General features: G+C 45.3%; 2 protein-coding genes across 2 annotated transcripts in view; both read right to left on the bottom strand.

Annotated features, from left to right (window-relative positions):
• The window catches only part of LOC137533637 (putative nuclease HARBI1), a 37,795-nt gene extending 35,360 nt beyond the window's left edge, over positions 1 to 2,435 (bottom strand). The window contains exon 1 of the mRNA XM_068254978.1: positions 2,324 to 2,435. Within this exon, the coding sequence (XP_068111079.1) occupies positions 2,324 to 2,435 (112 nt within the window). The remainder of the gene's footprint in view (positions 1 to 2,323) is intronic.
• A 5,076-nt stretch (positions 2,436 to 7,511) lies between these two features.
• Positions 7,512 to 17,838, bottom strand: part of LOC137532173 (serpin A3-5-like) — a 32,848-nt gene continuing 22,521 nt past the window's right edge. The window contains exons 4-5 of the mRNA XM_068252394.1: positions 11,250 to 11,397; positions 7,512 to 7,879 (exon numbers count right to left, since the gene is read on the bottom strand). Of these exons, the coding sequence (XP_068108495.1) occupies positions 7,688 to 7,879; positions 11,250 to 11,397 (340 nt within the window). The 3' untranslated portion in view covers positions 7,512 to 7,687. The remainder of the gene's footprint in view (positions 7,880 to 11,249; positions 11,398 to 17,838) is intronic.

Here is a 17,838-nt window from a genome sequence, read left to right on the forward strand (position 1 = left end):
AGACAGCTCTGTGGGGACTGAGTCACAAGTCTTCTGGGATGAAATAACCCTCCAGGATCCATGCCTCATTCATCCTAATAAAGGTCAGGTGATCAACACTTTGGTGACCTAGGTGACTTCTCTTGTCAGTGACACTCCTTCCTGCTGCGCTGAAGGTCCTTTTTGGCAGGACGCTTGAGGCGGGGCAAGCCAAACGTTCGATGGCAAATTGTGACAGCCCTGGCCACAGGCCAAGTCTGCACACCCCAGTAGTCCAGGGGTTTATCATTGTTTCTCAGAGTGTCCATAGCAGTTAATGCAGTGCAGTTTCTAGGCTAAAATGCACCCAGGGTGAGGGTGTAGAAATTGCGCCCCCCCCCCCCCTGCGGAGCCAGGTATAGGAGCCCGCAGTATAGGTTAGCCAGGTCTAGTTGCACTCAATATAGGTCCCCCCAGAATAGGTAGCCAGGCATAGGTGCCCCAGTATAGTTGCCCCCAGTATAGATTAGCCAGGTAGGTGCCTCCAATATAGGTAGCCAGTATAGTTGCCCCCAGTATAGGTTAGATAGACAGGCAGGCGACCCGGTATAAGTTAGATAGGTGCCCCCAGTACAAGTTAGCTAGGTGGGTGCCCCCAATATAGGTACCTGAATAATTGCCCCCAGCATAGGTTAGATAGGTAGGCACCTCCAGTATAGGTTAGGTAGTTGCCTCCAATATAGGTAGCTACTATAGTTGCCACCTGTATAGGCTAGCTAGGTAGGTAGGTGCCCCCAATACTGGTTAGATAACGAAATGCCCCCAGTATACGATAGATTGGTAGCTGCCCCTCAGTACAGGTTAGATTGGTAGCTGCCCCCCAGTATAGGTTAGATTAGGTAGGTGCCCCCCAGTATAGGTTAGATTAGGTAGCTGCCCCCCAGTATAGGTTAGATTAGGTAGTTGCCCCCCCCCCAGTATAGGTTAGATTAGGTAGCTGCCCCCAGTATAGGTTAGATTAGGTAGCTGCCCCCCCATTATAGGTTAGATTAGGTAGGTGCCCCACCCCAGTATAGGTTAGTTTAGGTAGCTGTCCCCCAGTATAGGTTAGATTAGGTAGCTGCCCCCCATTGTAGGTGAGGTAGGTAGGTGCCCGGCCCCCCAGTGTAGGTGAGGTAGGTAGGTGCCCCCCAGTATAGGTGAGGTAGGTAGCTGCCCCCCAGTATAGGTTAGATTAGGTAGGTGCCCCCCCATTATAGGTTAGATAGGTAGTTGCCCCCCAGTATAGGTTAGATTAGGTAGCTGCCCCCAGTATAGGTTAGATTAGGTAGCTGTCCCCCAGTATAGGTTAGATTAGGTAGCTGCCCCCCAGTATTGGTTAGAGTAGGTAGCTGCCCCAGTATAGGTGAGGTAGGTAGGTGCCCGGCCCCCCAGTATAGTTGAGGTAGGTAGCTGCCCCCCAGTATAGGTTAGATTAGGTAGGTGCCCCCCCCCCCCAGTATAGGTTAGATTAAAGGTAGCTGCCCCCAGTGTAGGTGAGGAAGGTAGCTGCCCCTCAGTATAGGTGAGATAGGTAGGTGCCGTGCCCCCCAGAATAGGGTAGGTAGGTGCCTCCTCATAATGGAGGGGGGAGCCGTAGCCACGGGGAGGGCAGCCCTCCCTCTCCCTCCCTCCCTCTCCCCAGGTCGCCCTCCGTGCTCCCCCCTCGTAGTGCAGAGTGAGCGCGCAGGGAAGCGCTATACACAGCTACTCACCTGCCTGCGTTCCAATCACTGCTCACTCGCCACTGGTCTCCTCTCTGCATAGACGCTGATACACACGCTGCTTCCTGTTTAGCGATTGGAGCCAGGGAGGTGAGTAGCCGTGTATAGCGCTTCCCTGCGCGCTCACTCTGCACTCCGAGGGGGGTGCACGGAGGGCGACCCGGGGAGAGGGAGGGAGAGGTTGGGCTGCCCTCCTCGCGGCTGCGGCTTCCCCCTCCATTACAGCGCCCCCCTCCCAACAGTGCTCAGGGCGGCCGCATGGCTGCACGGCCCCTAGAAACGGGCCTGAGTTTATGTCAGGTAGTCTGCTTGTTCTCTAAGGGTGGATCCTGAAGGGCTGTGGCAATGCGTTGGACTAAAAAAACCTCTGCATGTCTGATGTCACCAACACATTGGTAAAGCATACTGTCCGTGGCTGTGGAAGAAGTATTACTGGCACCTCTTCCCCTGTTATATTCCCGTACTGCTGTGACATCACCCTTAAATGCATTGTACAGTATCGTTTGCAGGCTGTTTTGCAAACGCTGCATCCTATCTGACTTCTGGTAAGTTGGTAAAATTTTTACCACTTTGTGCTTATACCGAGGGTCTAGTGTTCCCACTTCCCACCCGGTACAACTCATTCGCCTTTAGCCTTTTTATACGGATGTCCTTCAGCAGGCAGGACAGCATGAAAGACCCCATTTTGACAAGGTTGGATGCAGAAGTAGCCATCGCCCTTTCCTGGTCCTCACTGATGTCATCCAAGGACTCCTCCTCCTCCCCAGCCACACACAATACCAAAGGGTCCCTGAAAGGTGACAACAAGCTTCCTGGGACGCCTGCTCCGGTTGGTCTTCCACCCCCACAAAGCCACCTTCCTCCTCTGCACACAGGGAAAATATAAGGAGACCAAGAGCCCAATATGGTATAGTATGTTTTTTAAGTCACAAATAAAGACAGTATATGACTGTTTCCAGGGCCGTGTGGACATTGTGGCTGCCCTGAGCGTCGGACGAAGCTTTACTCGATCCCCGCTTCTTCAATATGCTTCCTCCCAGTCATCTGTTTTGTTGGCCGCCCCTCCCCCCAGAGCCTCTCCATACCATGGACCATGCGGGCTGGTATAGCTCAGGGTGCAAAGCCCCAGTCAGCCGGGGCTCCGCATTGTGGCTATCCCAGCCTGCATGGGAGAAAATGGGTTACAAAGGCTCGGGAGGGGGACCCCACATTATTATTTTTGTAATTTTCCTGAACAAAAAAAAAATTAAACATTTTTTTTAAATGTTTTTAAAAAATATTGTTTCTCACTATCTTTTTAACATATTCTGCAAATTTGGTGTTGCTAGGATGTAAGGAGCCTTTGCTATTAACTGCTAAAGCAGGCGGGAATTGTTTCACTAAAAACTGTCATTTACCGCATTTAAATGCACACTTTTTTTCTTTGAAATTTTAAAATTGATTTTCTCAAAAAGTATAAGGTCTTTTTTAAAAAAAAATTATTCCTCTTGTGCCCACGTTTCTTCTTAAAGGGGCACTACAGCGAAAAACTGTAAAATATGTACAAACATATACAAATAAGAAGTACATTTTTTCCAGAGTAAAATGAGCCATAAATTACTTTTCTCCTATGTTGCTGTCACTTACAGTTGGTAGCAGAAATCTGACAGAAGTGACAGGTTTTGGACTAGTCCATCTCTTTATAGGGGATTCTGAAGGATATATTTATTTTCAAAAGCACTTAGTGAATGGCAGTTGCTCTGTCCAACTGCCAAAAAACTGTGTAGCGAGCAGGGAAGCTGGCCAGCATCATTGTTTAAATCCTTTTTAGGAAATGTCTTTTTAAAGAATAAAAGCCATGCTGAGGATCCACCGTGAAGAGATGGGCTAGTCCAAAACCTGTCGCTTCTGTCTGATTTCTACTGCCTACTGTAAGTGACAGCAACATAGGAGAAAAGTAATTTATGGCTCATTTTACTCTTGAAAAAATGTACTTCTTATTTGTATATGTTTGCATATATTTTAAATTTTACAGTTTTTCGCAGTAGTGCCCCTTTAACATAACCTGCACATTTGGTGTTTATGGCATTTAAGGGGCTTTGCTATTAACCGTTAAAGTCGGCGGGTTTTTAATCAGGAATCATGACTTGTGATTTATGATTACATGCAGTTATTCGACTCGACACCCAACTCGAGTCAGATATCTGTTTCGTGATCGCGAGTTCATTCGAAAGTGGGCAGAGCCGAATTCGTGATCACTTGAACCATGATTTGGGGTATCTGAGTAACCCTGCCCTTATGCCTGGCTTTCATGGGAGCACCTATGCCCGTCTGTATTGGGAGCACCCATGCCTGGCTATTCTGGCAGCACCTACAGCTGGTTATACTGACAACCGTTCGGGCCATCGCTGGTCACTCACTACCTAAACTGGGTGGCACCTGTCACTACCTAAACTGGGGGGACCTATCACTACGTAAACTAGGGGGCACCTATCACGACCTAAAGTAGGGGGCACCTGTCACTACCTAAACTGTGGGGCACCTTTCACTACCTAAATGGGGGGGGTCCCTGTCACTAAAAGGGGGGGGGGGGTCCCTGTAACTACCTTAAACTAGAGGGCACCTGTGTCGGAGGTGCTCACAATCTAATTCCTACTATAGTCGTAGTCCAATGTCCCACAATTGCTAAGTTCATGAAAAATTGGCTCCACCCATGACCACACCCACATATAGTCCATGGCCGCACTCATTTTCTTACTGTGACGTACAGCTCAATATACACTGCAGTGGATGCAGAGAGCTGTGATATTACACAAATACTGCAAGAATGGCACTTTGGATATAAATGATGGCTTGTGCTGGACTGAGGTTATGCACACGCCATGGGTGTCCGCATGTTGGGCAAAATGGGGCAAACGCCCCCTGGCCATCAGCTACTCCCCCTGGCCGTCCCCACTGCCTAATTCCCAGCAACCAGCCCAGTGTCAGTCCTCCGATCAGCTGATTTTGAGGTCTGACGCTGGGCTGGCTGCTGGGACAATAGTGAGTGGGGGTCCCTGACACTACATAAACTGGGGGCACCTGTAACTACCCAAAATAGGGGGCACCTGTCACTACCTAAACTAGGGGGCACCTGTCACTACCTACACTGAAGGGTGGGGGGAGGGTCCCTGTCACTAAACAGGGGAGCCCCTGTCACTACCTAAATTAGGGAGTACCTGTGTCGGAGGAGCTCACAATCTAATTCCTACTATAGTCCTGGTCTAATGTCCCACCATTGCTAACTTCATGAAAATTTGGCTCCACCCGTGGCCACACCCACATCCTGGTCCATGGCCACGCCCATTTTCTTACCGTGACGCACAGATCAATATACACTGCAGTAGACGCAGAGAGCTGCGATATTACACAATCAAAATACTGTGATTCTGCACTCGATTCTCTTATCTTAATTCGTTTTTCTTATCTTTTTCCATTCACCGCTATGAGAAATCGAGCGCAGAAACGATTGGGAGCAATATCGGACATGACGGATTTTATCTATCTGATCCATCTATCGCACAGAAGAATGTACCGTGTGTACCCAGCATCAGAAGAGATTCCTAGATTCTTATCAAACACAGGCTAGTGACCTTATGGTGTCTGATTACTGACACAGTGGAGTGGGTAAGATTGATGTCTGACTCAATGTGAGCTTGTTGTCTCATACGGAGTCCAAGATCCTGTAATAACAGTATCAATCAGGGACATTCTGAATGTTTTGCCAAAGTTACTGTGAATACGATATCTTATGTTCAGCATGTCATTGTTGTTCCTCCATATAGCATGTGCTCTCATGTAGTAAAATAAAACGGCTGTGTGTGTATGTATGTACTGGGAGCAGAGCTGTGGAGAGGGACATGTCGGCTGCAAGGGGCTGGAGGAAGCTCCGGGTAAGTAGATCTGGGGGTAGCATAGATTGCCTGACGTTTCCTTCAAGTCTATGTTTTTTTATCTGTTCAGATTTGGACACAGGCGCCAGGCAGGTTAAAATGATCTAAAAACAACTAAAAAGGAGGAGTACAGGTGGACTTACCTCCTGAAATGATGGACAATCGAGATTGTTCAAATCGCAAATCACAATTTATTTTGGCACTCCGCAACGCGTTTCACAGGTATAACCCGCTTCATCAGGCAAGGAGTGCAAGCTAAAAATCAAGCATACGAACCATAAACAATCCTACTAATATAATAAATGGGAAAGTTTGGATGTTTGGATGTTTGTTACTCGGTCACGCAAAAACGGCTGAACGGATTTGAATGAAATTTGGCACACACATAGTACATTACCTGGAATAAAGTATAGGATACTTTTTATTCCCATAACCAAAAAGAGACAAATACAAATTTCACTGGAAAATGTAAACTGCAGCCATTCTTACACTGTTACACTGGAGGTGTGTTTAGCTGCTAAGGGTAGAATGGTTAATTTGCATATATTCAGCAGTGATGCACTGGGAGACATCTCAAGCTCCCTCCAACCTGAATTATCGCAAATTCTTTCTGTTTTAAGAAAGCAAACTTTTGTTTTTCTTAACATCTTAGTAAGGGGGCTTTTAGGACCATTGTAGTCCCTTACACACTCCAATGAGTTCTGGGTCACCATGAGCTTGCTGGTTAGTCTCTCGGTGTTACAAGCCCTACTGCATAGAGCCAAATTAATCTATGCCATGCACTGATGAGGATCAAACAATCCAAAACAGTCTGTATGCCCCGTGTAAACGCAGCGCGTGCAAAAAACACGCGCATACATTTGCATGAGCTGTGTTTGCACGGGGTGCGTCTTCTTGGATGCGCGGGGCCCAATATGGGTCTATGGGCTTTGCGCGTCCGGGGCGCCGCATTGCGTCCGGGCGTCCGCGATAGCTCTCGCAGATGTTTGGAGGAGCAAACAAACAATTAGACATGCAAAGGGGCTTATCGTCCTTTGGTAAATCGGGCCTTTGGTGTTTGCACATCTCCTGTCACAACAGATCGTCCCTTCTGTGACAGACATAATATGTAATTTTTGCATTTTGTATTATGATGGCAAGCTCTTAGGGTCGTGTTTTGTTTATTGTATATTGTTTATGGTTTGTATGCTTGATTTTTAGCTTGCACTCCTTGCCTGATGAAGCGGGTTATACCTGCGAAACGCGTTGCGGAGTGCCAAAATAAATTGTTATTTGCGATTTGAACAATCTAGATTGTCCATCATTTCAGGAGGTAAGTCCACCTGTACTCCTCCTTTTTAGTTGTTTTTAGATCATTTTAACCTGCCTGGCGCCTCTGTCCAAATTTGCACAGTATATAGTCCACCTTGGGTGGAGGGGACTTCCCCCTTCTTTCTATCTACAGAGAGCGACTTCTTAAACCTGAGTGGGGTCAGGTTCTAATGCTCCCCACCTGCATTTCAAGTGGTTGCCTATGTGGTAACCCGTGTTTGTGAGTATATCCACATCTGTTAATTATTTCGCCAACAATTGTTAGACTTACTGCACTATATTGGGCTCTCGGTTTTTCTTTTTGTTTCAAGTGCACGTTTTTTTATCTGCATAGGGAAAACTCATTGGTCCTCAGTTTTCCTGTGCAGAAAGCGAGGGAGGTGGGGGTGGGGGGGGTGTCATCCAAAGTTTCGCAGGGGGTCCAGAGATGTCTAGTTACGCCCCTGACAGGATAAGTGAGAAGTGGGGTCCCCCTGGTCTATGGCTGTTGTTACACCACCAGTCCATTATGTCCCAGGATGAAGAAACGGTAGACAGTTTCAAATCAGTTCAAGACAGGTTTGCTGAATCAGTTTTATTTTCGAGTAATAGAGAGAATATATTTCTGAAGAAACTTAGAAAATCAGATACAGAGTTTCCTTCACCCATACATTTTATGAGACTGATTTCACACCAGTAATGCCACATCACAGACTGAGATAAACTGCTGTATTCATTTATTGCAGCCACAGGGCTTCTGGGAGCCTAGTTCTCTGGTCTCATGATTCTCCCAGCGAAGAGAATGGTTCTTGTGGTTTTATCTACGATGGTCATCAGAAAAGGACGCTTCACTGCAATGATGTCATCCTGTAAATCTCTGTCATCTACACCAGCACCGGTAGACCCAGCAGCCTCAGTCCCCTTCTCGTTTACGGTCACCACTGCTTTATGGACAGCCTACAGATCCCACCCCCCAAAAACAAAAAGAAGAACAGGTTAAAATAATACTTAACAAGTATACCAAACATTCGTTGTATAATTGATGAAGAAAAAATAGGGATACTAGTCCTTATTATTGAATATTTTGTGAAACAGAGGACTGTAGAACCATTTATGGTTCTAAAAGTCTGAAAGAGTCAACACTCCCTGAACGTTAGAGTTCAAAATAAGTCATAGTTGCATTATTTTTCTCAAGGCATGTTAATCTCTGTCATTAAGATGGTCCAATTGGAGTGTTTAAACTTGTAAAGATAAAAATCTGAAACTATAAGAAATTTTTTCAAAACTTGGCAGGCTTTCATAGAAAAAAAACATTTAATAGAGATCAGATTGCTAACTTGATTATATTTTTCGAGAACACTGCATGGTGCCTGAAGGGCAAAATTGGGGAATATCTAGGAAAATTAGAGATTTGCTGCTAAGGAGAACTGGATTTGAGTGGTTAGTTGAGGAGGAGGGGGAAGGGGGAAAAGTCAGGAGGAGTCAGGGGTGTACATGGGGTGCCTGTTAGTCTTAGTTTTAGTTTAAGTTTTGGTTATGGTTTAGAGTTATAAAAATTGAACCAATTCGGGCCATTTAGGGATGGAGGTTAGACGATTGAGACTTGTAGTCTGGGAGCACGTCTGTTTAGTAGGAGCTATGGGGCCATAGGCTTAAGGGAGTCATATTACATTTTCTATTCGTCAGAGGGGCGGTCTAAAGTACTTTCAATGGAGATCGCCTCCTCTTGACTTTTGAAAAGTGGATTCTCCCCCGGGCTGAAATTTCTAGCCATCTTTATGCCTTGGTGCCTGTTAGGGGAATATTATGTAAATTTGAGGATTCTTCTGTCTATCTTCTGTCTATATTTATAGGGATTAACTAGCTGATTGCCCGGCGTTGCCCGGGTATGTATTTGGCTGGTGTTGACTCCGCCCACTTTTTCTCACCCTAACACACAATTACTCAATAACCAAGTTTGTGAGATTTGCGGTCTTTGTCATCACTAATTTGCATTGAAATGAACAAAATCTGATTGGCTGTTTGTGGCTCCACCCCCTTTTCTGAATTTGAACCCCAGTCACCCAATGACCAACTGCAGGTTTGAGGCCTGTGCCAATAACAGTGCAAGAATGGCAGCAATTAAATATTCCTCTTGAAAAGCAATAGGTGAAGTTTGATTAACTTTTGTAGGCTCCACCCACTTTTCTGAATATTAATCCCAGTCACCTGTGACCAACTGTGCAAAGTTTAAGAACCCTACCATTAACAGTGTAAGAATGGCTGCAGTTTACATTTTCCCAGTGAAATTTATATTTGTCTCCACCCACTGGTGACCCGGCGTTTCCCATGTATGTATTTGTCTGGTTTTGGCTCCACCCACTTTTTCTAACCCTAACGCAGAAACACTCAATGACCAAGTTTGTACCCCAGTCACCCAATGATCAACTGTAGCAAGTTTGAGTCCTCTGCAATGAACAGTGTATAAATGGCAGCAGTTTCAATATTTCCCTTGAAAATCAATAGGTGAATTTTGATTGGCTTTTGTAGGCTCCACCTACTTTTCTGAATATTAATCCCAGTCACCCAGTGACCAAGTGTGTCAAGTTTGAGAACCCTGCCATTAACAGTGTAAGAATGGCTGTAGTTTATATTTTCCCATGTAGAAAGTTAGTTGTTTTTGGCTCCGCCCACTATTTCTAATCCTAGACATACAGTTACTCAATGACCAAGTTTATGAGCAGTGGAGTCTTTGGCATCAATAAATTGCATTTTCCCATTCACCCTCTTTCCTGACTATTAATCCCATTCACCCAGTGACCAAGTGTGCCAAGTTTGAGAACCCTGCGATTAACAGTGTAAGAATGGCTGCAGTTTACATTTTCCCATTTAAAATGCATGGCTGAAATTTGATTGGCTGTTTTATGCTCCGCCCACTTTTCCTGGATTTGTAACTTCAGTCACCAAGTGACCAACTGTGCAAAGTTAAGACGAGAGCCCAATATTGTGTAGTATGTTTTAAAAGGGAGTGGAATGTATTATGAAGTGTAAGTATTATACTCACAAACCTCACAGACAGAGGTGCCAAGCAACTTCTAGATTACACGCTGTGTATTGCTCCTGTCCTTTATTGCCTGAAGAAGCGGGTCTATACCCGTGAAACGCGTTGCGACCTTTTTATTGGGAGTAATTGAATAAATTGCATATTCTTGAATTTCGACAGCATTGTTGTCTGTTATTGGTTGACTGGTCCACCACCGCAACCAAAACCATTTTAAACCTTTTAGCAACTTTTATCCTACCGGCGCCTCTGTACATCTTTGCGCAACTGTGCAAAGTGTGGGGATTCTGGCTTGATTACTGTGAGAATGGCAGCCTTTTAAATTTTTTCCATTGACATGAATGGGTGAAATCTGATTAGCTGCTTGTAGCTCCACCCAGGTGTGCAGGGGGGGCCCGAGACTCCCAAAACATATCATCCCAGGTAGTAAGGGATCTGCATATTAAGTTTCGTTCAAATCGGTCAAGGCATTTTCGGCGGGATCACAGCGCGCGCGCGCGCGCGCACGCACGCACGCACGCACGCACACACACACACACACACACATCCAATTTTATATATATAGATACACTCAGACCAGTTTCTGTTGAAATTAGATTTTTATGGTGAGTTGGTGACAGCCCCTCTTTAAGGGGCCAGAGCCATCCAGTCCCAAAGAGGTTAACCTTTTGGGGACCGCTGGCGTAAATCCTACGCCGCCCTTGTGGCCGCCTAACGCCCACCATTTCCACACCTAACGCAATTGTGCGCACCCAAGATGGGAGATTAAGCTGTCATGTGACAGCTGACATCTCCATCAGTGATCAGGAGCGTATGGCTCCTGATCACATGATCACTATGATCGCCAGTGGATCGTAGTGATCCCTGTTACTGATGCGGCGGTAGGGGTGGGGGAGGAAAAGGATCCACTCACCTTCCTTCCGTTCCTACAGTGGTCGGCACTCCCCTCCGCTCTGGCCGACATCCCCGCTCGCTCTCACGTCAGCACCGGGTGCCGGCTTGATGACGTCATCAAGCCGCGACTCAGAACTGAGCGGCAGTATGAGCAGAGATCCCGGCCAGAGTGGAGGGGTCCACTGCGACTCATCGCTGGAGCCTGGGAGGTGAGTAAAGGCTGCTGGCTACAGGGGGGACATCTGGCTACAGGGAGGACACACAACCCAGCAAGCCACACTTGCCTGAGCCCCCCCTCCCCCGCAAATTCACCTAGTCCTTAAGGAGTGTTAGGCAGCTGGTCCCCAAGAGGTTAAACAATACAGTTAGGAAATTAGTGAAAATGGATCTCACCTTGGACACCCGCAGATTATGGCCTCCGTTAATCCCTGAAAGATCAGCCTGATCTGTGAAGAGCGTCTTCATACCCATCTCACTCAATTCCTCCTTTAGGTCCAGCGATGGGGAAATCGAGAATTTTGGGACTAGTAAAAGAGCAGGCCTATGGGTGGAAAAAATAGACATAACTGGCAAACATTTAGAACACATTTCACCCCCGCACTAGGTTACATTTAACCACCTTACGACCGCCTAACGCCGATTGGCGGCCGCAAGGTAGCTCCCCCAGGACTGCATAGTGCCGTCAAGCCCTAGGGGCGGAGATTAGTGGGGGTCACACGCGGATCACCGATTAAGTGACGGAGCATCACTCGCTCAACAGTCTGCCAGTGGCCGAGGCCGCTATCAGACTGTTAGACGCGGCGCTGTACTGGGGACGGCCCTGTCACTCGCCTGTCCCCGGGAAAGGCTCTGATCGCGATCCCCTCTCATAGGCTGATGACTATGGGAGAAGATTGACCTGATTGGCTGTCGGGGGAGGGCAAAAATAATAAACATAAATGTTTTTATGAAAAACAAAATAAAAAATAAATAACAAGAAATAAAAAAAACAAAAAAAGCCCTGCTGTAGTGATCAGAGCCCACCAGCAGAAAGCTCTGTGGGTGGGCGGAAAAGGAGGGGGGTTTTCCATTTGTGTGCTCAGTTGTATGGCTTTGCAGCGAGCACTAAATTGTAAAAAAAATATCCTGGTCACTAGGGGGTGTAAGCTTGTGGTCCTTAAAGAGGAACTGTCACGAAAATCGTACAATTCAAAACACATACAGATAAGAAGTACATTTCTCCCAGAGTAAAACGAGCCACAAATGACTTTTCTCCTATGTTCCTGTCCATTACAATAAGAAGTAGAAATCTGTCATTACTGACAGATTTTGGACTAGCCCATCTTCTCATAGGGGGTTCTCAGGGTTTTCTTTATTTTTAAAAGCACTTAGTGAATGGCAGTTGCTCCGTCCAACTGCCAAAATAGTGTGCAGGGAGGCTGGCCAGCATCTTTGTATAAATCTTTTTCAGGGAATGTCTTTATAAAGAATAAAGGCCATGCTGAGAATCCCCTATGGAGAGATGGACTAGCCCAAAACCTGTCGGTAATATCAGATTTCTACTACCTACTGTAAGTGACAGCAACGTAGGAGAGAAGTGATTTATGGCTCTTTTTACTCTGGGAGAAATGTACTTCTTATTTGTATGTGTTTTAAATTTTAAGATTTTCGCGACAGTTCCTCTTTAAGCAGCACAGCTAGAAAAGGATACAATGGCTTCATGCACTAATTAAGTACCGTGTGTTATACAATCATAGCATGTTGTGTTACCTGAGTAACACGCATGTTACCATGGTCACATATTGTATACTTACACAAGTAGCATACCGCATTTTACCATAGCAACTCATTCATTACCCAGGTAACACGAGATGTTCTAATTGCATAATGCACACAACTTCCCTGTGAGTGCCCGTTTCCACTTGTGCGGTGCGAATTCTTTGCGGAAAACGCTAAAAAGAATTCACATGCAGATGCAAATTTGTTTGCAAATTTTAATGCGGATTTGCATACGCTTTCGGGTATGTTAGTAAGAATGCAAATGTAACCATGTCAGTGCCTGTGTGCTTTTGCATTGATTTTATGTGAAAACGTACGCAAATTCGCATCGAAATTCGCATAGCGGAAATGCATGCGAATACATTGTATGGGAATCGCACACTAGCCTTGCGGTGTGTGAATTCTGATGGCTCTGATGTGCAAATTTTTCCTGCACAGAAAAACGCTCTGTTTTTCTGACAAGTGGAAACAGGCTAATTAACTTGTATTAGTTATGCAAATCTGCGTGCAGAAAACGCATGCAGATTCTCAATAGTGGAAACGGGCCCTTATAAGTGCCCATGCATGGAAAACTTTCTGAGCAAAAGGCCCCATAAATCATACCATGTGCGTTCCTTTTTTTTAGGGGGGAGGGAGGGGGTAGAGAGAGAGCACTATGTACCAATCTCTGCAGATAAACGATACACCAACTTCTTACATGGAAAATCACCAGAAAACCAAAGGGGGCAAGTCCTGCCTCTCAGACATCTCAAGCGGGTGGCGTCTGCGGTGGCCAGACTCATTTACATTCTGGAAAGAAAGTCTGGGTGATGCAGGTGGGCATTCTGTATAATTTCAGGCACAATAGACTGCCAGAACCATGACCAGGGGGGCTCCAAAACACGATGCACTTTTTTTTGCTGCACTTCAGCGCTTTGAGTCCCCAGGGAGAAAAGCGCTATATAAATATTATTGTTATTGTTATTGTTCCTCAAGTATACAGCAATCAATAAAATCCAAGTCAAGACTCAAGAAATTGTTGACCAGATCATAACACTGTCCACTGGTACAAATTCCCAGGGAAGGCATAGACCTACAAAATGCATTGATTTAAGATGCTCATAAATCACTCAATATTGGGGCCCGATCAACCCTCCAAATTTTATTGAATGAGAAGAGAATTGGGGGCTGCAACATGGCCGCCCTAACTTTTGAGCCAATCAGTGAAAAGGATCAATGCTTGGAAGGAAGGACCAACGCATGTGTGACGTTACTACACGCGCCTGGCGCCACATGGTACAGGTGCTCACGGTAACGCCAAACACAGGAGGAGGCCAGGAGTTGTGCTGGCAGACAGGCAGGCAGATTAAAACTTTCTGTGCACGGTGGGGGGGGGGGGGGATATTGTGCTTTAACTACTTGACCACTGAGGGTCTTTTCCCCCTTGCGGGCCAGAGCATTTTTCACCTGTCAGTACTCCTCCCTTTCTTTCGCCAATAACGTAATCACCACTAATCACAGTGAAATGATCTATATCTTGTTTTTCTCACCACCAATTAGGCTTTCTTTGGGAGGTACAGTATGCTAAGAATTATATTATCCTAAATGCATTTTAACATGAATAATACGAAAAAAAAAAATTAAAATATGCATGAATTCTCAGTTTTTGCCCATTATAGTGTTACAATAAAATCTTCTGCTGTGGATAAAAGCCACACATTTTATTTGCCCATTTGTACCAGTTATTGTAGCATTTTAAAAATTTCCCTAGTACAATGTATGGCGCCAATATTTTATTTGGAAATAAAGGTGCATTTTTCAGTTTTGCGTCCATCACTAATTACAAGCCCATAAATTAAAACTTAATAGTAATATACCCCCCTGACATAAATATTACAAAAACTCAGTCCCTAAGGTAACTACTTATATTTTTGTATGTAAATTCTTTTTTTTTTTTCTATACAAGAAAAAAAAAGTTTGGGTACTATGGGAGGGTGTGGGAGGGAAATAGTTAATTATAAAAGTCAGTGTGGGGATTTTTGTTAAATAAAAATGAATTTTGGTGTAATTTACTATTTGGCCACAAGATGTCCTCGTACATCAATCGGAAGTAATGCGTGGCACAGTAACAACAGGAAGACACAATGAATACAGGCGTCTACTAGACGCCGGCATATATTGAAACAGGACTTAGATTAATGAATGGGTACTGCGTTCATCTCCTCACTAACCAGCAGTAACGGGGGCACGCACACGAGCGAGCGGCGGCTGCACGCTGCTGCAGACTTATATTCACGGCCCTGGTGCACCCGGCGACCTTTTCCGGGCCATGAATATACTGCACAGCGTGCTACAAGAGTTTAACATCTGGAGGGGGGGATGGGGGAGGAAGGCGAAGACTCTAGGCCAATTTCTGATAGATTTCATGTTGAAATCTATTGGAAATCAGTGTGCAGTGTGTGAGCAGGCAGCAGATTCCTCTCTTAACAGATTCGGTCAGAGAGTGATCTGTCTCATGGTCGATCTGTCTATACATTGAGTAATATATGGGTTCCTTAAAGGAATACTGTAGGGGGGTCGGGGGAAAATGAGTTGAACTTACCCGTGGCTTGTAAAGGTCCCCCGCAGACGTCCTGTGCCTGCGCAGCCACTCACCGATGCTCCGGCCCCGCCTCTGGCTCACTTCTGGAATTTCCGACTTTAAAGTCAGAAAACCCCTGCGCCTGCGTTGCCGTGTCCTCGTTCCCGCTGATGTCACCAGGAGTGTATAGCACAAGCCCAGTATGGTCTGTGCCTGCGCAGTACGCTCCTGGTGACATCAGTGGGAACGAGGACACGGCAACGCAGGCGCAGGGGTTTTCTGACTTTAAAGTCTGAAATTCCAGAAGTGAGCCAGAGGCGGGGCCGGAGCATCGGTGAGTGGCTGCGTGGGCACAGGATGTCTGCGGGGGACCATTACAAGCCCCGGGTAACTTCAACTCATTTTCCCCCGACTCCCCTACAGTATCCCTTTAAGTGTTCAATAAATGCACTTATTATACAATGGTAAAATTCTTTAGGAGGTAGGTAGCACTGCCTTCTTCTCCTTTCTATATTACAAGCTAATTTTCTTTTGTCACTTCTACCTTTTTGCACTATCATTTTAATTTGAAAATGAGTGATGAGCAAACTTCTTGCAATGTGGTTCAGTGGGTCAGTTTTCCCAGATGACCAGTCAACCCACAAAAATTCCAGGACAAATGTGGGTTCACCATTCAAACTCTTTCCCCTGGCCGGTATTCCTGCTCACTCGCCTTGAGAGATGAATGGATGTCATGCCAGGGCAAAAATCCTCCTCCTCTCCCACATTCTTAACTACTTCTGACTGGTCGGTTATTCACATAACGCAGCAGAGCAATTTTCACATACCACCGTTGCTCCCATTCATTTGGCAATAACTTTATCACTACTCACCCCACTCAAATGCTCTATATATCGTTTTTTTTTGGGGGGGGGAGGGGGCAAATTAGGCTTTTTGTGGTTGATACTTTCTTCAGTAATTACTTAATTTTTTATGCATTTTAAAGGGAAAAATAAGGAAAAAAAAAATAAAAAAGCATTTCTCCATCTCCGTCCATTATAGTCTTAAAATAAACAGTGCTATGTTAGATTAAACCCACACATTGTATTTGCTCATTTATCCTAGTTATCACAACATTTAAATTATGTTTCTAGCACGGTGTATGGTGGTGACAATATTTTATTTGGAAATAAAGGTGTATTTTTTCTGTTTTCTTTTTTCTCATTGTACTCTATCAATCATTACAAGCCCTTATTTGCAAACATATTAATGTTTTGTTTTGTTTTAACTGTTGTTTTGGAACAGAGTATATGATAATAAAAAAAAAATGACATTAGGCCTTATCTCTAAATATCTCTATAATCTATTCTACTACTTATCACGATTAAATTGATACCACATACTTTAGCTAGCTAGACATTAGTATGCAAGCTGCCCCCCCCAAAAAATATCCACTTACCTGGGGCCTCCTCCAGCCCGTGGCAGTCATCCTGTGCCCTCGCCGCAGCTCCGGAGGCGCAGCCGGCCACGCCAGGTTGGGTTCCGGGTCAGCGTCTTCTGTGCTCCATCGCACGGGTCACGTGGTCCCTCCGACATAATCAGGATGGTACTGCACAGGTGGAAAACTACTGATACTACTGTGCAGTACAGTCCTGATGACGTCGGAGGGACCACATGACCCGCACCGTGGAGCACAGTAGAAGCCGACCCAGAACCCGACCTGGCGAGGTCGGTTGCACCAGCGGAGAAGACCGTCATCGCCATCGGAGCTGCGGCGAGGGCACAGGATGGCTGCCACGAGCTGGAGGAAGCCCCAGGTAAGGGGATTTTTTTTTTTTGGCAGCTTGGACAATCACTTTAATCTTGAAGTGTGCATGTTGCTTTTTACAGGCCAATTTTTTTTAACACAAAGTTTTTTTAGCACCATTCTTCCTTTGAAACACCCCAGAAGAAGTCTGGAAATCAAGTAAAGACATCAAATGTCACATTTATGAAAAGGAAACACCGAGTACTATTAAAATATGGGTAGTTTGTAAGGTTCTGTCTTGTGTAGTTTTCCTAAAATGTTACCAAGTTTGATCATCACTTTGAAAATTATATTTTTTGAATGATGGAGAAAACTTGTCCCTACCTATTTTTACGTGACATGGGTCCAAGCTGTAAGACCCATCAAAATGTATTCTGCAACTTATTTTAATGAAAGTTGGATTGTACTTTCAGAAGATGCTCTTAGTTACTCAAAATAACATTTAAAAGCATCCCTAAGCATTTCCTGTTTATAAAATCATTTATTTCCGCTGCAGAGAGCAGTAGAAGCTTGCTTCTGGCAAATTTCTGCTCTGCTAAGGTGCCGCGCTTCGGTGCGCTCCCACACGCGATTGCAGGCGCACCCCCGTCCCCCGTGCTGTCCCCCGGTAGCCCTGGGATCAGTGAACGGGAACATGGTTCCCGATCACCGATCCGTGTCCCCAGCAGAAAAAACGAAGCGCTCATACTAGAGGCTTCAGTCTTTCTGCACGTAAAAATTTCTGCGTCCCCTTTGTGCTTCCACTTAACGAGAAGCACAAGGAGAAAAAAAAACCTCAAGGTGGCCATCTTGTGGCCAAATAGTAAAACTATATCTACATATTTTTTTATTTTTTTACATTAAAATTTCCACATATAATAACATTAAAAATTAACTGT

Source organism: Hyperolius riggenbachi, chromosome 9 (genome assembly GCF_040937935.1).
Source record: "Hyperolius riggenbachi isolate aHypRig1 chromosome 9, aHypRig1.pri, whole genome shotgun sequence".
Lineage (NCBI taxonomy): Eukaryota > Metazoa > Chordata > Amphibia > Anura > Hyperoliidae > Hyperolius > Hyperolius riggenbachi.